We start from the raw sequence: 23,418 nt of genomic DNA, 5'->3' as shown, positions 1-23,418 counted from the left end.
CACTTGCTCACTGTGAGGGAGATCATTCACAGCCCAGACTTTCCAATTGCCAAGAATTTCCAGTTTAAAATCATCCTTGCCTCAAGCAGAATTGAATATGATTGTTCATTTAATTAGGAATCACACACTGAGCATCTACCTCTTGTTATTTAAAAGGAAATTTCTAAATTCTATGTTACAAGAACTGCATTTGCAGAAATCAGTTTTTAAAAGCCTCCTTAATTTGTTTATAATTACTTTAAACATTTCAAGGATTTATGTGAAAAACCCGTAAGGGGTTGTCCAAGCTGGCTATTGCATATGCTTTTAGTCAGATAGCCATGATACACATGCATAGTAAATTAAGTCAATTACCTTGAAAAGATTTTATATTAATCCTTTGACTAACAAGTAAGATTAACATCAAAGCAAGATAAACATTAAGACCACTAGCAAATATACTTGTCCTTAAAAATTCTGTCACACAGTATATGCAGAAGCAAATCATGGTGTAATACTGTTCAATGGACAAGGACAAACATTAATTGTTATCTCCCACTAAGTGACAAGGCACCTAGAGTTTTAAACAGCATGACCACTGACTAATCTCAAACTATGTTTTCAAATATCAATGTAACAGCAAAGCATAGGCTAGTCTCAATGTTAGATAAATTACCTTAATTTTTGTATTGAGTATTATGCATACAGTACAATAAGGAAGTGTCATCTGTCCATCAGGCCATGATAAAAACATCATCACACTCCAGCCAGATAAGGAAACAAACATTTATTAGAAACTGGTAGTTTAATAGAGCTAGAATGGTAAACATGTTTAAGAGACAAAGATTACACAATTGAACAGAGTCATCATAGAGGCACAATGTGAAATTAAATTTGAAAGACCCTATCTATTCAAAATTTGAAAACAATTGTCAATACTCACAATGGCACTTGCACACTATAAACAAAATGGAGCAAGTCTGGAAGACAGACAGTGCTCAAGTCATCTTCACATCACACACACGCTCATTGGTCACAGTCAAAACAATTGGGAACTGATTTCTCAAATCACAGAAAGATACAAGAGAGTTGGCAGAACCAAGAAGCATTCACATCAGAAAGGCATTTTACATATAGATGATTTGGATAGAATGACTTTTTGTTTTTAAAAAACTGCAAAGTCCAAAGCTTCCCTAAACTGAAAGCCAAAAGACACAGCCCAACCTGCCATTTTCTGAAATCTGATAAAACAAGATTTTTTTAATACAAATTTTATGGCATTGTTATATATCAGCTTATGGAAGTACAGAACACAAATTCACATCTGATTGCTGTTCAAAAAATATAGCCCAAATAATCTTCTGTATGTGGAACAAGGGAGGTTCAGACAGTTAATCATGTTTGCTTGCTTTTTTGTTGTGTTTTGTTGGTTTTTTTTAAGAAAAAAAAAATATAATAAAAAAGAGAGACCCTTAATGACCTAACAGGAACTAAGTTCTTCCTTCAGTAATCCATTTTCAGGAAGTGGTCTAAGAGCAGTTGCTTTTAGAAGGTCAAGATAACTATAAATATAATTCCAAATTTACAAAGATTAAGACACCACACATTGCAGAAAGCAGAAAAAGTGTATCAAATGAGATTGGCAATAATTATTACTCTGTTTCAAGGTTCAGGCCTGAAGGCAACTGCAGTGCAGCAGCAGCACCTCCTCCACCCCATCCCCCCATGAAAAAGGAAGTCACTTTGGAAGTGCTTGTATATGGAAATACCTACTTTCTACACTGAACAAGTTCTGCTTTGGTTTTTGAGGAAGAGCTGTTTTTCAAGCCCTAACAAGTTCTGCATGCATGTTTTGCTTGCTTCATTAATATCAATCTGATGGGCATCTGAGATTAGCAGTCCCATTTGGTCCCTTGGACAAAATGCTTCAGTATTTTACTCTCCAAGTTTCACACACACAGCCAGCGTACATAGAAGGCTGTGAGGGAAAGAGGATTTATCTCCCATGACAATCTGTAAAAACTTTACATAATAATGCAATCCTCTATTGGCTGAAAGCTCACAGTGGACTGTAGCCCTCAGAATAAAGGAAAAGAGTAGGAAGACAAAAATGAGAAGCATCTCTCCCCAAGGCAGCTATGATGTGCTCTGTCGGCTCTACTGTAATTGCTATCAGCTTGATACTGGATCCTCCACCTCATTTTTAAACAGTAACTTGCACTTGTATGGAATGGATCAAGTAATCAAGCTTTTTTTGTTCCTGTATATTATGATCCTATAAAACGTGCAGCTGTAACCCAAAACTTGTCCTGGCCAATGGTGCTAGCATTTACCAGTGCAATGAAAAGCACATCCAGTGAAGCAAGTTACAAAAAACACTAACTGTATTACAAAAATACCATGTAAATCCTTTTGAGGTATTCCAATACCACGGAACAGCAGTTTCTCAGGCATTTATTCTTTAAATAATAAGTTAGCCTGAAGATAAAGGTGATTGTCTAAGAATTTAATGTGTTACTCCACCCTTGTCTGTATGTAAGATCCTACTTTCTACAAACTTAAGTCTTAAAAAATAATAGTAAGTGCTTACTTCTAGGTGTGCAAAATGTTGCCTGTAAATTGCTTCAGTATAGGCAGCGTGACAAAACAAAAAGTCACTTTCATTTATTCAGTATCAAGGCAGTATAAACTTCTCCTACCTTTGGTTTGATCCAAGCCAAATACACATTTAGAGAAGACAAATACAAAAAAGCGCCAAGACTAAAATCATACTGTTGATTTAAGGACAGTTTCTTGATTTTTTTTTTAAACTGTGACATTTTAAAGTGCAATATAGATATCTGTTTAGAAATGGTGATATAGAATTTAAGAAAGTTTCTTCCCGCTTGAGGGCAAAAGTAGAAGTTGCAGCATCTCTCCACAAAGATCTGTCTCTAATTGTGAGAGCAGATCGCTTGAGAAATATTTTTTGTTCTGGTGTTTCCAACAACAACAGAAGCATCTCACCTTTTTCCTTTAATTCATGCTATTCCCAAATTCTGCTTCATTTTTTCATATACAACATAGCTGATGCTGACAGCTGGAAGCACCTTCATAAAATTAGGGGCTATGCCCCTATAAAGTCCTCTGATTCCCTCTGTAGCAATAATTCTTTGAAAGAGACTGACCATATTTAGCTGTGGAGCTCCTTCCACTGAGGCTAGAACAAAAAGATAATGTGTTATACAACAGTTCTAGTAATATTAAAATTCTTAAGTATTAAAACACCTGTGTGGTGAACTTACTATCACCTCTAGGGCCATTGATTAAACCTCAGGTCCTCACAGAGAGTCTCTTTAATCCCAGACAGTTGAGGTAGCCACATGTCTAAATCCCACTGAAAAGCATTATCCACTTACATTGCTTCAGAAAGCTAGACTCCTCTTTAAGTCTGTGCACAAATGTCAGCTATGAAACTGTTTTTATTAAATGTCCTCCAGAGCAAACATTTCTGTCTACCTGCACAGGATGATGCAAGTCCTTTCATTTTTCCTCTAAAATTTAGGAAACATTCTATATTTCAGTGCACCCAGACTATGACAGGAGCTCTATGCCTGGTAGTCTTGTAGGGAATGCAGCTCCCAGAGAGCACACAGAGCACTAGTGTCTGTTACATTTGAATCAAGCATAATGAAGAACAATATTGAGGGTTAATAGGGAGAATGGACCAACACTAAGAAGAATTTTCCAGATCAGCTTTTTGTTTTCCAAGTTGTTTCTTTTTTTATTCCCCTATCTCTGCTACAGCTATAAAAAGGATACAATTTTGATGTGATCACACAAACATTTTCAGTACAACAGGACTCACCTTGAGCCTGCATGCGTGTTCTGATAAGAGCAAGAGGGTAACTGGCTAACTGCCCACATGTGCTGGAAACAGTACCACATCCCAACAACACAAAAACACCTGGGTTTGCAGAGCTTGATGCATAGTGTTCTAGCCAGGTACTCTTTAAGAGCTGCCAAGATATAAAATGAAATATTAAGATATCTGCATTCAACTAAGTAGACAAATGTATCTTCCTTCATAACAAAGCTTAGGTGCTCAGTCCTGAAGAGCACACATCTCACTACACCAGTCCTACTCACTTACTCTTGAAGTGCACAGGTAAACACCTCTGCACACAGGTAAGGACTTGAACCAGACTGCAATAGTTGATGCCTAGAAGATAAGTCCTTAAAAGATTCAGCATGAGACACAGTGCCCTTTTCCTAAAGCTGTTAATACTGTTTTGGGGAAAAAGAGAGGTACACAACTTGGCACTCCACAGCATGCAACAAAAGCTCACACAGTTGTGCATGTCACCTCATGCAGAAGAAAGGATACAAACTGTAGAAAAGAACTTCCATACTCCTTTGACCACATTTGCTCAAGCAACTCCGCTGATTACTCCTGCAGTGTCACCAAAAAATTTGTCTAGACTACAGAAAAATTTAGTCTGTGCATCTGAGTTACTTGATACACTTTAAAGCAACACTTAGCATCTAAAGTAAATAAAATATTATAATTGTTGCTGATGAATGAAAGAGGTACCAGTTCCTCTTGAAAGGAAAGAGATGTGTTTGAAACTCTTCACAACAGCTCTGTCAGCCACAAAATTCTGGTGACATGCATGGATGCAGAAGGAATTGAGGTTACTATAATTCAACTATAAATCAGAGAAAATGCAAAAAAAAATCTTAAGTATCATACATGCAGGATAGATAACATATGAGTATAATCAGGTTTTTGAGATCTGTATTTGCTATGGAATAAATACGTTCCTGTCCAACAGAGCTACTAAAGTTTGCCAGCATGTTGTATTGCCATGGTGTATATAATCATGCCTTTTGAGTGTATTTCTTGTTTGGATCTGTTGGGACACATGAGCACAGACACTCCTCCAGGAGGAGCAAGCAAAGAAAACTATTAAAGTCTAATAAGATTACTGGAAATTCTCATTTATCTACTTTAAATAGAAGGCAACTGTAGTATTACAAGCATATTACAAATAGAAATAATGATGCAGGTGTATTCTAGAGGATATTTATCCTTCTTGTAAATTAACTAATAAAAGCAACATGCATTCAGTCATCTAAACTCACCTCATAAACAGCAAGGTCAATGCCAGCATAAGGAATTATACCCAGAATATTAGGAATATAGCCTTTGTAGAAAGCCTTTACACCTTCTCTTTTTAAGATCTTCTTAGCACAGTCAAACATCCCAGAATATTGCCCCGTTTTTCCCACAGCCAGTCTGGTCTTTAAAACCTAAAGGAGAGAAAACAGTAGTCTTAGTTATATACCTATTCAGTAATGTATTTTATAAACACAGGAAAACACAAACTCTACTTATTCAAACAGCTGGAACTGCTCTGCATTTTGGTACTTCAGAGCTCCTGTGATAGCTACTGTTAAGGCTTTGTTAGCTGTAGGCTTCTTCAGGTTTATCATTAGGGCTGAGTTGCACACACTATCATAGACTAGCTTACAAAGTATCAGACTTTTAAAATTACACTTTAGCTTTCTTTTCGTGATTAAAACAAGCAGGTTTTTTTAACAACTTGAAGGCAACAGCACGGGCACTATGTAATAGAAACAGTAGTTACAGAAGTCAGATCATTAACATACTAGTACATCACACTTCTGGGAAGAGCAAAGCATATTAAGAAAATAATCTTTCAAAAAGCACAACACTTTGAGAGGTAGTTAAGGGATATAAATACTGTGTCCAACTACTGAAACCCAGCATTTGATTAATAATGCAAGTAAGTCTATACAGCATCTTCAGACAAAAATTAATAAGAGTATCCAAAAGAATCCACAGAGGAAATTTCCTGAGCAAGAATCTGGCCTACTTTAAAGCCTCATTAGACTGCAGCTTCCTCAGGAGTTTGCTGGCACTTTGCTTTTCTCTTTTACTTAGAAACACCCTAAAAAACACATATAGGATAGTATTATAACTTTGTTAGGAAGATAAGAGCATTTTATTGTAGATTAGTTCACCTGTCTCCATTGATCAATGCAATCCAGATGATCTACATCATTTCAGTTATTGCATAAAACATTTTCAGTTATAAAATAACTCGACCCATCTCTGTACACAGGCTAGCTGTGATTCAGTGGCTCTAACAGCAAGGATGTATTTTAAAGGATCGTTATCACTGTCACCAATGAAAAGAAAAACAGCTAAGTTCTACTCCTACAGACACTTCTCCGTATGCAAAACCTATTTAGGTTACCTTTTCTATTACTTTCAAATCTTGTTAGTATTATATGGTATGTGAAATAGCTACCCTAGAGCAGTTAATAATTGCAACAGATGTAGTACCACATAGAAGCATGACCTGCAGAGGAAAGAGCAGTTAATCCATTCAGCCTCAACTGTAGCTGTTTTGTTCTCCCTCCACACTGATCTCCTAATCAGACCCAGCTCCCAGGCACAAGACAACAGAACTTTACCAGTTCTGCTACAGACCTTGCTTACATACACAGTGGGGGAAAAAACATATGCCAGATTTACAAAGTAGCTTAAATAGGTAATTAGTTTTAAATGTGTTCTTGGAAATTTTTTTTCTGTGAACTAGATTTTATTTTAAAATTGCTTTACAAAATATGAGACAGCTAAATACACCTAAAAATTACAAGTATCAATCAGTATAGTCTAAAATGCCAAGTAATGAAATGCTGAAAGGAAGTAAAATACAAACTAAGTAAAAATACATTAGTATATAGAAATACAGAGGAATTCCTAGAGTACTTTGAAGAACAAAATGAGTTTTACTTTGGAAATGAACAGGACACTTGGCAGCATCTCCAGTGGAAGCAGATTCTCTGCTTCTTACCTCCATGGGATAAATGGAAGTTTGTGCTGTTGCTCCTGCCAAAGAACCAGATACAAATCTTTCAACGGTGCCTAAATTCCCATCATCCTTAGTGAGTATCTTCTTATACTGTATAGTTAAAACAAAATAAACAATATGCGCTTTTTAGGAGAGGCAAGAGTTATTAGGAGAGGCAGGAGTACAGCATAAAATCTCTTTTCAAGCTGTACGCGCTTTTTCATGTCTACAGTCAGATCTACTAACCCAACAAATTTAGAACTATACTCACTGCAACTCTGGACAAAGATTATCAAGAACACAATATTCCCACCTGAAAAAATCCTTCAGACACCTCAGCTACCCTTCAGTACTCTCAGGTATTCTACAAACATCCAACACAAGTGTGCTCTGTGCACTACAGTCACTAAATAACAAAGAGGAAACCAACTCCTTTGCAGATCCAGTTCTCCCATCAAAGAATGGAAGATCAACTAGGATGTTAACGGAGACACTTCCAGAGCTGTAACTACTTGGTCATTCAAGACAGAGACATCATGATGCAACAATGTGCCATCAGTTCCTGAAAGGCAGAGCAAGAGTACAGAACAATGTGCTCAGCTACTCTGTGGCACCAAAATCTGCCATTCAGTATTAAAATATCTCAAAGTTTACTTTTGTGTTCCTTGTATTTCATAGTTATACAGATTATGTGGAATATGTTCATTTAGTCTTACTTGAGGCACTAGCAAGTCCCACAGAAGAAAAACAAAAGATCATTTAACTACACCAGAGCAGAAGTTCATTTTCCAAAGGAGGATTAGGCCTTAATATGATGCTTAAAGCTGATTCAGGGGTAAATATAACTCTAAAATCCAGGATGAGGGCATCCTACATAGCACCATATTTGACTTAAAAAGAACCCTACCTAAATTCAGTCAGCATAGCGGGCTAAGTTTTTGGTTGTCACTTCAAATCAACAAACTGGGTATGAATGCAGTACGCCATATAAAGCTATGAAGACTGGAAGATGGTTTAAAATCTGTAACAGATTCAGTGTACTTACACTGCTTATAAGGCAAAATCTGCCTATTACCAAGTATTCTATTAATAGAACAAATAGACTATTTAAAATCTGAAAGTCACTTTGAATTCCTGTGACAAACTCTACAATAAGGACTCATATATAATACAGCCATGCAAATAATGAACAGTGAGAGTGATACAGTATTTCTTATACCATAATTTTAATTCCTTATTTACTGACCTACCTGTTCATATGCCCAGAACTTAATAGCTGTTTCAGGAGCTATTTTCACAACATTTACACCATTTCCCCTCCAGAGGGATCGGACACCACCTTCTTTCAACATTTGCTTAAAACCACTGGCTATATTCATTTTGTTTGATTTTGAACCATGAACCTAAAATAAATGAAAGTCACATTAAAGAACATTGCTCTGACTAGATTGTAAAACTCATCACTCACATATTAAATTGCTTCAATATAACAACTAACAAACATCCATTATTGAAAAAACTCTTAGGGGCACAAGTAGTAGAATATCTTATCCACATTTTTGTCAATGTGATTATGGAAACCACAACTTCAATGAATGCAAAACATTAATATTGTCAAAACATAACTAGATCTTCAGAATTTAGATATTTTATTTGACCATCAGTTTTTCATGACAGCTCTGTAAAAACTGAAATAGTACACTAGAAAACTAAGAAGTTCTTGAACATTGCACCTACCTGCATCATCACTTTAAGGCGATCTAATGGTGCTGTACCTGTTCGAGACACAGCACCAGCCACTCCTCCTGCCAGCAGCTGTTTCCACCATTGTCCACTTTTTTTCTCTTCCTCTGTGAACTCATCTGGAACAGTCAAACTGTCTCCTATATCCAGCACCTATTAGAATCCAAAGCCAAGATGTGCAAATAACTATTTCATTCCATCACCTCAATTTTATCCACAGTTCTAATTACAAATTAACCTTTCACCTAAGAACATGTAAATAAAATGCTAGTTTAAAAAAAAAAGTCTAACTCCCATTCTATCATTAACTTGCTATGGATTGCTAATTTACTCAATGAACAGCAACTTCTAATGAATTCTACATAGATATTGAAAAGAAACACCACAGACGCACCATTTCAAAGACTGCGCTGTCATCATTAAAAATTATGGCAAAGTTCTGCCTTGAGTGTGGCCCAAACAGACATTTTTTCATGATCAGAGAGATGTTTACAGTCAGCACTAAAGCTCACACACTTATATGCTGCAGCTAACCTTTCACTGGACAGCCTCCTGGGATTAGTCTGGTAATCTCCTAGGGATGCTAACAGGAGATTTCTCTCTCATGGTAATTTATCACACATGTGTGACTTCTCATTCCCTTGTTTCTCCCCCCACCCCCAACAGCCATTTAAAGTAGCATTTTTATAGCTAATAAATCAGAATATTCTGTTTCTGGTAACTGTTGTGTATTAATTTACAAAATGACAAGTTTGACTAATGCTTTACAAATTTTCTTATAATCAGTTACACCAAAAGACAGATGACTTTTTTCAGTGATTAAAGCTTGAAATTTCATGAAGGCATGCATGTTTGTATTACCATTCAATCTGATCAAAGAACATAACTATAGGCTTTAGTGATAAAGCTGTACAAAATGTAAGACTATGGAATCTCACATATCATTTAAACAGTCTCTGTTCTTCATGTAATTTATAACCATGATATGAGGAAAAAACCAACAAACTGTAGATAATGCAAAGCCAATATTATGCACAAATTAGAACTATAAAGGAGCAAGAATGTTTTAGTAACTGATAAGTACTGGCCAGAAAGCATGTTAACTGATGAACTTTTTAATTTTAGCTACTGTTGATTTTAATTGTAGACACTACCTCCCTATTTACGCTGCCGACCCTTTCTGTTAAGTAGACTTGGAACACAAGAATTGCAGGATGCAGATCACAGATACAGCCACTGGACAAGCAGGAAAAGCACCAGCTATTCTGGATATTGAACTTAGAACAGATTGCTTGAAAAATCCTTTCATCTTTCTGAAATTCATGGTTTCTAAGTAAGGTGTGATCAGTTGCTCAACTACATAAAATTATCAAAAGGTCAATCATAACTCTCAAAATACAAATTCAGCCTTCTTAGAGATACACACATATCTATCAGGGTTTAAACCTTGTGTCTACCAAGCCTTGAACAACTACAAAAAAAAATTCAAGGATGTTTATAACAGAAAGTCCTCAGCTACCAACTCATAGTAATTCTATATCAATGCAGCTGTTTGGAAGAGTCTGACAGCAATCTCACAATAAAAACAGAATTGGAAGAGCTGTCAATGCCAACCAGGCATGTAAGGTCCCACATCTGCTCTTATCTGAAACACCAGCTGCGTTGCCATATAGCTGGGTCTTGCTTGTTGTGATAACTGCGTCATCAGCTGACTGCAACACTGGAAGATCATAACAGACTTCAAAAATTTCTTCTTGGGGGCAACCAATGACATTCCATAATTTTAAAAATATAAAATTTCTGTTTAATAATAGTAATACAAAGCATTTTATTAGAACCAAGGGGGTTTTTTCCACAAAGTAAGCTGGGACCAGGACTATCTGAACTTATAACAGTGCTTCAAGTGTTTTCCTTCAGCAGAGATCTTGCCCTTTTGGCAAGCATTTCTGAATTGACACCGTACAGAATGAAACATTCAGCTTTCAGATCTGTTTTTTATTATGGAAATGCTGACTAATGTCTGAAAATATAAATAGTCTCACTATAGTAAAAGAAATGTGTGTTTACCTAACTTTATGGATCATTCCAATAATCTCCAGGAAGGTTATTTAGAAAACAGGATTACTATTAGTTTACTTACCTTATTTTATATTCTTAAAAGTCAGTCACTGAGATGGCAAGAGCTCCAGTTAATAGTAACTTGAACAATTATCTATACAGTGGATAGCCTATTGCTGTGTATTATTTCATTCTTAAATTAAATTGTATAGCCCAAGAGTGTGCACAGAAAATCACTAATGACACTGATGACTTTATTATAATATTTCTATATAAATGCAAATACTGAACTAACTTCTATGTAAGAAACAGTTAAAATGTTTCTATAATTTGTTTCAACACATCAAAAGCACTGAACACGAAAAAATACTGTCGTGTATAATATTTAATACTGTGGTTATTATCTTCCTGTGGAATATCTCCACATGAAGAAAAAGATTCCTTTCCAAGAATTAGTGATAATAATTGGTAAAGTTTAGATTAAGTTCTTTGTTCAGAAGAAACTCACATCATGCTACGCTGTTTGTAAATGGAAGAGCACACAGTGAAAAGGAAAACCAAACAATCAAATACAGGTATGCTTGAAACACAACTGTGAAGCTGTTATGCTGCCAACTAACCCAGCAGAGATGAATTTAAGAGCTGCACAAAGTTAAAATAAGAGTTGAACTTACAGTGGAATGTTTCCAATATCGAATTATTTCCTCAATGTCCGCAGCTGGGTTAAACATAAAATGATCTCTCCACTCATTCCAGTCTACTGTCATTGTCCCATCAGCATCAATACTGAAAAGAAACTCAAATATATAAGGAAATATCAGGGGTGGGGGGATGTTATGTTTTGTTGTCTTTTTTTCTTTTTTATATATTGGCCATCTCAGCAGTGACAACCGACTGTAAATTCAAGTCTAAATCTGCCATGGCTTTTCAATACCATGCTTTTGTTATACAAATGTATCTGGCACATTCCATTTAAAAACAATATAATGTTTCATTCTATCAACAGCATTTGCAGGGAAATGAGATAACATTCTCCTCACAGAATCAGATGCTCAAATAGCGAGCAGACTTACTATCACCCCAGAACAGATGGAGTATATGAGAATTCCTATACCTTTCTAAGTTATAATCCCATTTATCATGTTCTCTGAATTTAAAAAATATAATAATTAACAATACAAAGAAGCTTAAAATACCCTAAGAAATAGCAATTCCTGACCTTTGCAGGATCTTTTCTGCCTGTTTTTCTGAAATGCTGATACCCAGTATCTTGAGGGACTGGACAACTTCCGATGCTTCAATTTTTCCTTGAAACATTCAAAGAAAGATGTTACATATTTAAAACATGGAGCTTCATACACTTATAACCTCAGAGCTCACCAAGGTCCATTGTAACACCTACATAATAGCAAAGATAATTTAAAATCAATTTAAACACAAATGATGTTTTTTGATTATTTACTAGATGGACTGAGCAAAGGTAAGCACATTACAATCATGCCACCAAATGAGATGCAAACATTCAGTGAGTTAAAAACTATTTTGTCTTTACAGATACTTAGAAACTTCCACTTAGTTTCTCTGTCTGGGGAACAAAGAGCTCCAGATCAACGGACCCAGAATAAAAAGAAAAAATACTATAATCATTTATTATTTCAACCTATAAATAAACTATAATTATGATCCTATTAAGGAAAAAAATTGGGGGTTCCATATTCACAACTTTGTCTCCAGTTCAGACAAGGAATATAAATGAAAGTAACTTCTAATGCACTCTTTCTTCAAACAATGTTTGAACAAATAAATAACTCAAGGCATACCATCATTGTTTTTGTCCAGACTCTTGAATGCCAGTTTCATCTTTTTCTCATGATCTTTAAGATACTGCATAAATTCTTCAAAATCTAGCTGTCCATCCTGGTTAGTATCTCCAGCTTTAAAAATTTTCTGTTGAGAGAAAATTCAACATTTGACTTCTCCAAATTACAGCAGGTCACAACACAGCAGCATAGCACAGCCCTGACTTTAAGAAAAAAAGCATCACATTGGTCACTTCATGAAAACACCTAAGCATACATCTCAGAGGTAGACTTTGAGAATTTTAACACATACGCAGTATTTCATAAAGAGATAAAACACTCAGCAACAAATATAGATTTAAGAAAGTATTCTTTATTATTTACACAACTTTCCCAGCCCAAGATTTTAAGGTTCCTTACCAGCACTGGCAAGTTACACCTACAGGTTTAAAATAATTTGTGGAGGAGAAGATGGAGAACAGAACAAAAGTAATGAAAGAGAACAGCTTTAAGCCTGTGACTTTCCTGGTTATACAGGAAATTTGTTACTATGTCAGTAAAATTAAACAAATAGTCTTAGCTATCCTTTTTAATCCAGTGAATGTATGAATTATAAAGAAAATATACGAATAGCAACTATTTAACTGCTCACAAAAAAAATAAACACAAATGTCTTGCCTGACTAGCACTCCCACACCCCAGGTTTTGAGAAGGCAGGGCTTTTTCCTTCCATCTGAAGCCCTGACAAAAACTTAAGACACATGAAAACAGGTGTGTAACTAGGAGAAGCACAGTTATCTTCCATTTTTGTATGGCTTTCTACTAACTGTCCAGCAGATAAGAAACATCTACATGTAAAATTAACTACAGGATGAATGCATGGTATACAACTGCCTGCACTGCAGGAAACAAGTCTGAAATACAACCTAGGCATACACTTCAACAACGAAAGGCCAGAACAATTTGCCATCTTTTGGGGAAAAGCATACTTTCTGTAAAAGGGAAATTACAGCAGTCCCACCAAGGATCAGCCTGTAACTGCTGAGGCATACCTTCACAGGCAAAGCACTGAGAAGAGCAAAGCACAGGCTAACAAGGTCTGTGGGATTTATTAGCTTGGGCTTTATGCCACAGCAAGGGCTGCTCCACACAGGGAGGGCTGCAGAGAGAGCAGTGGGGCCCAGGAGAGGCGAGGCAAGGCAAGGCCCACACCACAGCACCACAGCCACCTTCCATCTGCTCTTGCACTTCCACAGCACTGCTGTCTCCTCTGGCAAGATGTGGGGGCAGGGAAATCCACACCAAACCCCTGCTCTAGAACACAAGATTTAAGGGGAAACCATGCCTCACGTCTTCATTTGGGCATCAGTCCCTGTGCTTTCCCTCAAGGTGTGAAATCCTAGAGGGGTAGTACTCCTTACAAGATGGGCAGGAAAGCAACCTGACAGCACAATCTCTTCATAATTTGCAGTAGGTTTCAGAGCACTTCAGGGTGCATATAAAGCATACACCAAAAATCCTTCCAAATATCTTCTATTTTGCAGCCTGCCTTGCACAACTGTAGTTTCTGAGTAACGTGACTCTAAAGATTTGTATGGCTATTCTAATCTGCAAAATCTGGTTTTAATCATTTTGTTTACTCGCCTGTAATTAGTAGAAGTCCTCAAATGACCTAAGTCCAACAATTTCTAGCTGACAGAAACTAAACGTACAGTTGAAAACTTCGGCAGATGTGTTGCAGGTCTAAAAAAAATTAAGACATCTGGACACGTTTATGTTGCCTCCTTTGTCTTTTCTTTCCTTCAACTAGAAAAAGTACTTTTATGTTTAATCTAAAAAAACACAAAATTCACAAGATTATAATAAATTTCTCAATGAAAGGGAGGAACATTTTGTGGTACTCCACAGTGAAATAATAAATTCTTTCCCTCCCATAATACAGCAAGCTGTGCACAGTAAAATAAACTCAATTTACTGTATATGCAAATAAAAGTGTTTAGTATCAGCTTAGAAAAATAGTATTCTTAGTATACGCAGAAGTCCAGCTTGACTGTTGTTTCTAGTAATAACCTGTCAACTAAAATATTGTCATCAATTCAGTTTTGTGCCCTTGACAATAAGGTTAGGACTGGTCAGAATTTCCCATAAAGAAATAAATAGTTTCTTTATTGAAGTTTACGGATGCATTCCTGAATTAAGAAAGTATTAAGAATTAGGCCTCATTAAGAATGGGTAATAGATGAATAATTTAAAAAAAACAAACCCAAACAACAAAAAAAAACCAAAACACCCCAAACAAAAAAACCCAAATCCAAAACCACAATTAAAAATTACTCTAGCAGAAAAGAGTGCCCCCTCATATATACTCCACTTTCAATCTGGCTTGTACTCCATACATGGCATCTCATAGGGCAGGCTCCAAATGTCCTGTTAGACTCTCACAATCTAGTAAGAAGAGGTAATTTATTTATGTGGCAGTGATACACACCTCTGGTGTGAACTCCAGTCAATGCCAATTGTTAGTATTCCCTACTGCTATCTACGCAAACAAAACTTAAGAACAAGGAAAGTGTTTTTCTGGCTCTCAGATGTGACAAAACTTTAACTGAATTCTCATTACAAAAGCTTCACTGCTGAGGATGGCATGAGCCAAAGAAAAAAAATTCCTGGGAAGTTTAGAGAGCTGGCAATTAGTGCGTGTGAAGGGGGGTACCTTTCATTTCATCTGCCAAATGAGCAGATTTTATATTGCATCAACTAGAAAAGGATAAGCAGAAACATACTCTCCATTCCCCACTTTTGTTTTAGTTATTTTCCAGACTTCAAGCCAGTTTCAGGCACTCAGTGCAGAACAGAAGCAACAGGGAACAAAACATAAGCAAAAACATCTTAGTGTCTATGAAACATACAAATTAACATGTGTGTTTCAGATTTAAACCAGTAATTTGCAAGTTTTTTAAACTAGAAGAAATGCTGAAAGGAGCTTGCCTTCCCCTTGGACGTCAGAAACTTCACGATGGGATGTTATATACTCCATGGGCAGAGTCAGCAGGAAGAAACTTAATTGATTCTATGTCACACTCACTCCAGAGTACAACCTGCCTACTGACAGCACCAAATAATAATTCAGGATGGAAGGGACCTCTGGAAGCCATCAAGCACAACCCCATCCCAAAGCACTTTTAATTAGATCTAATTTCTTCATGTTGTACAGGACATCTCCAAGGATGGAGATTCCACAGCCTCCCCAGGCAATCTGTTCCAACATTAAATCCTTACTTCTGTTCAACAAAGAATCCAACTCTGCTGTTCTACATTTAATCTACTACCAGATTTTGCATGGCTACAACCACTTGTCACAGTGCCATTTCCTAGTTCACCAACTTCTCTGATGGACAACTGGATGCATTTTAAAATAGGCATGCTTACAACAATAGAGCAAGAACCAAATTAGATGCCAGGCCTCACTTGGAAGTCCTAGGAAACAATATTCAGTGTGCCTGCCTCTTAAAACCTGCCATTTCTTGCTACAAACTTACTGTGGGATCACCTCCCCTTTCCCAAAAGGAAATTATTTTTTTTCAAGACCTGCCATTTCTATTCTCATTGTCTAAAAACTAACTCCAAGCAATAAAGATAATTCTTTAGATACAATTAAATGGTGACCACGCAAAGAACTGCTAATCACTGATAGATATAGGAAGATGGTTTAGATTACTTTCCTTTTAATTCCACGGGCCTTCACACACATTGACTACAATGCTCCTGTGCTGAACATATGGTCATGATAATCCTGCCTTTTTCTTTTATATTCTTTTTTAAAAATTCTGATACTTTTTACTTTTGTTCTTTCTCTGCTGTGTATTTTGTTAATACAGCTGCTTTCAAAGTCACCTGCACAGCAAGGCAACACCAATCTGAAGACTCCTGAGTAGACAGAAACACAGAAGAATTTTGGTTTTGAATTTCTGTATTACATAAAGCAGTTACAGTGTTACAGTGTTGAATTCCTACTCCTCCAGAAGACCTCTGTATTTGGTGTGGAAACCTAAGCCAGCAGGTCTGTTGAAAAAAAATAAATAAATCAAAGCTACAGACAGGCTTTAAATATACCTAAAAAATTCTGATGCCCTGTAAGTGGCCTGATAAATTATTAGATTACCCTGTGCCAAAGTTATCAACTTTAACACATTAATAGCTACAATGTATAGAGAATGCAAGACACTAGAAATCTTAATGCATTTATGTAGACTTTTCAATTCAGTTCAATTTTTATATTTCTTAGTATTATTATTTGTGTATTGTGCATAAGCCTTCAGCTCTGGTTATGAAACTGAAATGTGCATGAAAGGCAGGCTGCTCAGTACAAATTATCACTTATCTATTCATTAGCTTGCTATTTCAGCTAATTCATGTAAAGAATATTTAAAAGGAAGTGATCCATCATTAAGTTACTGAGTGCTTCTGGCTTCCTATCATACTATTTACCAGACACAAAATCCAGTTAAATATATGTAATTGCTGCAATTAACTATTCACTGGTTTGTAATCTGTGACTAGAGCTCCAAAGGGCACAGCTACAAATATTGCATAGAAAAAACATCTGCACCACAGCAAGAGCAGCATCATGACCTTGGCCATTCAGACATTTCACATTTTCTTTTAAAACTGTAAGTACTATATATGTAAAACTAACCATGCCATTGCCTTCTCCTCCTTTTTTTCTATTCTTTCCCTCTTCACCTCCAAAATAATTAGTGCCAGTCATTCATACAGCTTAGTATTCTACAATTACAAGTTAATAGACTGTAATATTACCAGAATACAAATCAAGTCACAATTTAAGTATATGTAACTTTTCTCTCTTTACTGGATATATACGCTACAATGCTAGAAACTTAAGTTGTCATTTTCCTATTTAAATCTGACAAAACTAAACACGTTTATGACACACAATGATAACTCAAGAATCAGTACTAAAGATTGCTAAAGGCAGCCTTGTCAAACTGCATCAGATGGAAGATAAATCCAGCACAAATGCAAAGGGCCCGAGGATATGCCCCACACAGCATTATATCCCAACCACCAAGTCTACATAACACACTAATGAACTTGACTGCCACTGAATCTCCAGAAATTCCACAACACTGCATTTTGAGCAGAAGACTAATTTGTACTTCCTCCAAAAATCTCCCAGCTTGGTTCAAGTACTGCATTTATATTTATTCACTTCCCTCCCAAAGGACACTGCCAACACGTAAACCGTAGCCAAGCAGGCTCTTGCCACAGACAGACACTAACAGCCCCCCACCCAGCAGAGCAGACTGGTACCCCTTGCAGTAGCAGAGATGTTGCTATCTGCTGCAGAGCTGCCCCTGCACTGCTCTTCCCTGCAACAGGAAAGGCTTAGCAGCACTCTTCTCACTGGTTCATTTCAGGTAACAGAATCTCTGTAAAATGAGCCTAAAAAGGAAGAGATGCAAGTCATGAGCGTGCTTTCCAGTATGCCTTGCAGAAGCTGCTCCCTTTGGACTTGGATAAACTCTCTCAACTCATAACTATGAATTAGATTCCAAGAATCTGAAACAGCATAAATGGTAGATGCAAAGTATCCCTTTTACCTTCGTTCATCATTCCTTGCAAGTTACACTGGTATTTTTTACTTTGAACATACTTGGTAGAATTATTTTTTTTCCATTAAACAAGAAAACTCTGAATGCCCTCCTTACAGCTATCTGAAAAGATTTGCCAGTTTACCTTGTTTGTTTACCTGGCACACCCTGCTGTCTCAAGGGATTTAGCAAGGCATTCCAACATGCAGTTAAAAGGTACTCCAGGGGTGGGGGTGCCCATATATGGTGCCTAGCATTCTTGCACTTTGCAACAAGAGGAAGAATTCATCATTCACTGTACCTTGTCTCCATTCAGGAAAAAAACTATCAAGTTAGTATTTTAAAAATTCACTTTATCTCCTTGGATGTTCAAAGTGTTATGAAAACAAACTTAAGATTCATCTTGCTCTTTCACATGGGGACTTAGAGATTACAGCACGTATCCGTTAAAAGCTTCTGAAGTTGTACACATTGAAATGAAAATATGACTTACATGTTTGCTTACAACTGAAGTCAGACATATCACTGAAGATGTTTGTGGTATTTCACTGTTAAATCCCCATAATCAGATATTATTATAACACCTGAAAAGCAAAGTTCAAAGGAACTAAGCAGTTCGAGTTTTCCACAATCACGTGGCATCTGTTTTGGTAAAAAGTTGGAGAAGCCTGTCGATGCTAAATCTATAGTACCATGTTTTGGGCAGACTACTAAGGTGAGAGAAAGCTTCATTTCACATGAAGAATGGCACACAGACATTAAAGTGCTGAAGCTTATAAGACTGTGAATCCGTGCAGCATGTACAATAGTTTAAGAGTAAGTATCATCTGACCAAAAACGCCCATGTTTCTCCTAAGAAGTTGCTGGAGTAAGTAGTGCTTTTTGTATGTTTCTTGCCAAGCTACAAAGCATCAAAGAGGGTTCGGTTAACTTCCTCTACTAGCCTTTTAATTTTGCCATGTAAGGGAAGTTACTGAAATTAAGAAAAGCCCAAAAATCTTAATAAAACAGTGGAGAAATATTCAAGAGCATATTTACCTCAGTCATTAGATAAGTATGTGCTTTGGAGACTAAGAACAGCTATGACACATTTCAAGCTGTGAAGCACTATCTAGCTGTAGGCTTTAGAGTCCAGAGAAAAGCACAGAAGGGAACAAAAAAATGCACACCTGGCCCTGTTCTCACCCGCCTTCTCCCAGGGAGACACGGCCTTGACACACGCGGCCCTGACAGACAGACACAGTCCTGGGGCCTACCATGCTTGACAGAATTCTGGATTTTCTTTGGTTTAAATGCAGCAACACACTTCAAGTGTTCTGAGTATTTTTAGACTTCGTTGAACTAAAATTTTCATAAACACAGTCGATTACTCTAAACAGACCATATTCTGATTGCTGAGAATTTAGTCTCCTTGAGTCCTGTTTCCACCACAGAGAGGTGTCTCATCCCACTGTTTCCTCATCTAAGGAACCCTAATGTAGCCAAGGACTTATGTCAAAACCTGACAGTCAGTTTATATAAGATCATTACATTGTTGCCAGAATGTAGTTATTTGTTTCAATAACATCTTTCTACTCCTAGCTCCAGGACTCAATGTATAAATAGGACCTGAACCTGACTGCTTGGCTGTTCTACCACAAAGTAAAGCTTGAAATACGGGGGTCGCCTCCTACAGGTTTACTGTAAGGATTGATTGCAACAGAAGGAAAGGGTGAACAAAAATAGTACTTCATATAACCACTCGCACCATTTATGGTGCTCCCGCCTACGAGACTCACAGCATTCTGAAGACACAGGATGAGATCATTTGAGATCTGATCCCAGCATCTACTTTGTGTCTGTGCTGGACAACTCTGCTAAACAAAGTGACCATACAATAACTGCTCATGTCTTTTGTGAAGCACCATTTGATACTGTCACCATGCCAAATTCCTTCATAGGTGTTGACATTATATCAGGCATCTTTTGAAAAGCTATGCAAAGTTAGCCATTCCTGGTGGGTAACACATTACAATATAAAACAGGTGTCATTCTGGCAGCCTCTATAAAGCAGCACACATTTTGGATTTTCCAGTGGTTTACTTTTGTCTGTCAGGTACTGACAGGAGGCAGGTCAAAGAGAACACAAAGTGAGGAGCTTCTGCCACACTATGTCCTGCTAAGAGGAAAAAAAATTATTATTCCTTAGATGAACACACAACCTACCTCCAAACCTTACAGTATGTCTCACATCAATTCTCATATCTACAATGTTACTTGACCTAAAAGAGTGTCTCATCATACATTAAACATTAATAAATCTGCCAAGATGACTAATGAAATGTGAAATAAAACAAGCATACTAGTCCTCTATTACTCACATAGATAGCAGCTCTTTATCTTCTAAAGGCATGCATGTTCCTTCTAGAGAGGACATTTCAAGAGACAATACTAATTTACACCATGAAGATGACGACTGCAGAGGAACCAGCTGATTTTGCAGTGAAACACAGTAACATTCACACAGTCCCTTCTAAGATTTAACCAGTTGCATCCCCCAGAAGCACACTGACCAACACTCCCATGTATGTGGATTTCATCCCATGCCACAGAAGCCTGCCCTGCAAGACTATTTTCTGAAACCTAACCCAGACCTGCATGTAGAATGTAGCAATAGCGCCACGAGGCACCAAAGCCTATTTTGCTTTAGCATGTCCCAAGATCTGCCCCCATACACACACAGTGCCACTATGTTGGCAGGGCTGAGCAGTGCAGCAGCTAACACCTTGCCATGTTGTGTAATATTTCCACATCTCATTTCCTTACTTATTAGTTACTAGTAATTATGAGATTACTTCTACCTCTTCAATCATAAAGATGATGATTCAATACTTGACTTAATAAAATACCTTTTTACCAAGTCATGAAAAGGTGTTGTACTGAATTAAACATCACTGTAGAGTTTGAAGTGAAGTGGGAGAAAGCAGCTTCAAGCTGCAAGAAAGAACACAGGAAGCAAATCACCAACATAAAGAGAGGAAAGAAGCTGGAGGCAAGTCTTACTGAAGCCCTCTTACTATAACAAGTCTAGTTATTAACCTCATTCAAACCATGCCCACTATTAAGATTAAAAAAATGAGCACATAGAAATTTCAGTGTACTCCAACAACTCTTCCACCCCTCTCAAATGTGCAACATGACTCATGGTTTGTTTTGTTTACTCTGTGTTTCTCAAGCAACTAAGGCAGCCAGTTCCTCCTCTCTACTACATCCAGGTATGTCAAGCTTATCTCTAGCTATTTAATGGGTTTACTTCCAGTTTATCTTGTAGTAACTGATAATAGTTTGACACACAGATGTATACTGTTAATGAGAGGTATCACAGCATTCTTGAGAAAAAACTCGGAATGTCAATCCTAAATTGCTCAAAACTTAGGAAACATGTCACTGGTGTCTTGGGGCTTCCAGTGAATGGTGGGGAAAGACCACTCATTAAATGCCAAGAAATTAACTGGCCACCTGTTCCCCTGTTGTTCAATGTAAGTAAAAACCCCAAATTGTTACAGTCAAACTGGTACAACAGGTTTTCAACAATGTGTCTATAATATGTGGCTTAAGTTCACAACTAGCATGCTCTTTATACTGACAACTCTCATGGATAAGCAAACAGGCCAGACTGTCCCTCCTTTATATACAAAAAACTGAAAACACAAAATATATTTATTGTAAAGATTATTTTGACCAGAAGCAATGTTGAAGTGAAAACATGCTTTCATTTATAGTCTCACACAAGCATCATTCAACTCATCAATCTTACTTTCTCCGTAAGTATATGAGAACTAAATATACCAAAAAGAGGTAAAGTAGAGGCAAAATAATGAGAGCATGCGAAAGAACTGGCAGCGTGTCCAACGATTAGTATAAGGCCACTGCAGCTGAGTTTATAGACCAAACATAACTGCAGTCAAAATTTAGGTTCACTTTCCTGAAACTCTGTCAGAGTGCATGCAAACAGCTAGTACAGACAGGCAAGGCAGTGGAATGCCATCTAATCATTCTTTATACTGAAACAAAGAATGGGACTGCTACCGTAATAGCTCCAGCACAGACCTCAGCTGTACCTGTTCAGCCTCACTGAACCTATGCAGGCATTACTGAAACCAGCTAGGAAAGAGAAGTTTCTCTTACAGGTTCAGGTCAGATTTGTTACTCTAACTCAGCATTGCACTGGAACACTTGATGACTCCCATTTTACTGACTTGTGAGGTCACAACATTAGTAACAGGGACAAAGGAATGTATTACTCCAACCCAATCCCTGCAGAACCCACAGCAGAGAGTGTGCGTTTTTAAATAGAAGGGCCTTGGTATCAGACAGTCCATGCCAAGAAGAATCATTTCCCTGTCCCTTAATTCATGGAAACCTAGATTCAATAACTAGGTCTGATACCACAACCTACTGTTACACAGCTTTACTCACCGGCTGCCTCAACCAAGTTTACTCTAATTTATATCATGCAAAACACGTAGTGACAGTCAAAAGCTGTAAACTACCATCTTTTACCGCGCTGGAAGAAGAATATGCTATCAAGTATCATACAAGGAGGAGTCAAAGGAAGTCGAGGGTCTACCCATGATGAATACAGGCGGCCGTGCCCACTCGGCGATGCAGCCGCGCTGCCAGCAGCGCTCGCACTGGGGATCCCTCCGTTACAAGGCGTGCCTGTTCAGCGCAGCCCCTGGGGCAGGCACGGCCTCCCGGCCAGGAGAAAGGCAGGCCCGCGGCAGCTGCGCGCCGGAGCGGCTCGGAGCCGGACGCGCCTCCGGGGTGTGGAGCAGCGCCCGCCGCGGCTCCGGGAACAGCGCGGCGGGTCCCGGCCGGGCAGCCGCCCCTCCCGGCGGGCTGGAGCGGCCAGGCCGCGGGGCTGGTGAGAGGCCAGTCGGTTGTGGCTGCTCCCCCGGGAGGCAGCTCCGGAATGAAGCCGCCGAACAGCGGGGAAGGGCCGCCGCCGCGCCCCCGGCCCGCCCTTACCTCCTCCGCTTCTTTTCCCAGGGGGATGCCCATGGCCTGGAGGCCCGTTTGGAGCTCGGCGATATCCACCTTCCCATCCTCGTTGAGGTCCAGCTTCCTGAAGAGATTAGCGTACCGGGAGTCGCCATCCCTGTTCCCGTCGCAGGCAGCCACCGGCAAAGCGAAGCCTCGCAGGAACTGGAACATGGCGGGGCTGTGCGGGACGGACAGCGGGACACACTCGCCCCTCGGCTCCCCCGGGCTGGGCGCGGACGGCAGGAACCGCCTGCGCGGCTGCCAACGCCCGCGGCTGCCGGGGAGGAGCCAGCCCGGGCCCGCCTCGGCGGCCGGGAAGGAGGGAGGGAGGGCGGGGAG

The 23,418-nt window shown here is 38.3% G+C and overlaps 1 protein-coding gene across 2 annotated transcripts; it reads right to left on the bottom strand.

Moving 5' to 3' along the window:
- Positions 1-751: 751 nt before the first annotated feature.
- Positions 752-23,340, bottom strand: SLC25A24 (solute carrier family 25 member 24). Of its 2 annotated transcripts, XM_051625312.1 has the most exons (10): positions 23,065-23,338; positions 12,464-12,590; positions 11,863-11,950; positions 11,318-11,429; positions 8,580-8,738; positions 8,093-8,245; positions 6,846-6,953; positions 5,104-5,271; positions 3,827-3,977; positions 752-3,178 (listed from the first exon to the last, which is right to left on the bottom strand). In XM_051625312.1, exons 1-10 carry the CDS (start codon positions 23,248-23,250, stop codon positions 3,000-3,002), a joined length of 1,431 nt encoding a protein of 476 aa, XP_051481272.1. In that variant the 5' UTR covers positions 23,251-23,338; the 3' UTR covers positions 752-2,999. The 2 variants fall into 2 exon arrangements, with proteins under 2 accessions (XP_051481272.1, XP_051481273.1); XM_051625313.1 differs by lacking the exon at positions 6,846-6,953 and having other exon boundaries at positions 23,065-23,340.
- Positions 23,341-23,418: the final 78 nt, after the last annotated feature.

Source organism: Apus apus, chromosome 7, assembly GCF_020740795.1.
Source record: "Apus apus isolate bApuApu2 chromosome 7, bApuApu2.pri.cur, whole genome shotgun sequence".
In the NCBI taxonomy this organism is placed as follows: Eukaryota; Metazoa; Chordata; class Aves; order Apodiformes; family Apodidae; genus Apus; species Apus apus.
Note: the sequence above shows the minus strand (reverse complement) of the source record. Positions and strands in the feature narration are given on the sequence as shown.

Bases quoted from the DNA above. Each gene is read 5' to 3' on its own strand.
- SLC25A24 (XM_051625312.1), bottom strand. From the start codon at position 23,250: ATGTTCCAGTTCCTGCGAGGCTTCGCTTTGCCGGTGGCTGCCTGCGAC. The intron at 8,739-11,317 runs GTAAGTTCAACT...GGATTCTAATAG, and splicing joins GATATTGGAAACATTCCACT to GTGCTGGATATAGGAGACAG. The intron at 3,978-5,103 runs GTGAGTTTAGAT...ATATCTTGGCAG, and splicing joins TTGACCTTGCTGTTTATGAG to CTCTTAAAGAGTACCTGGCT.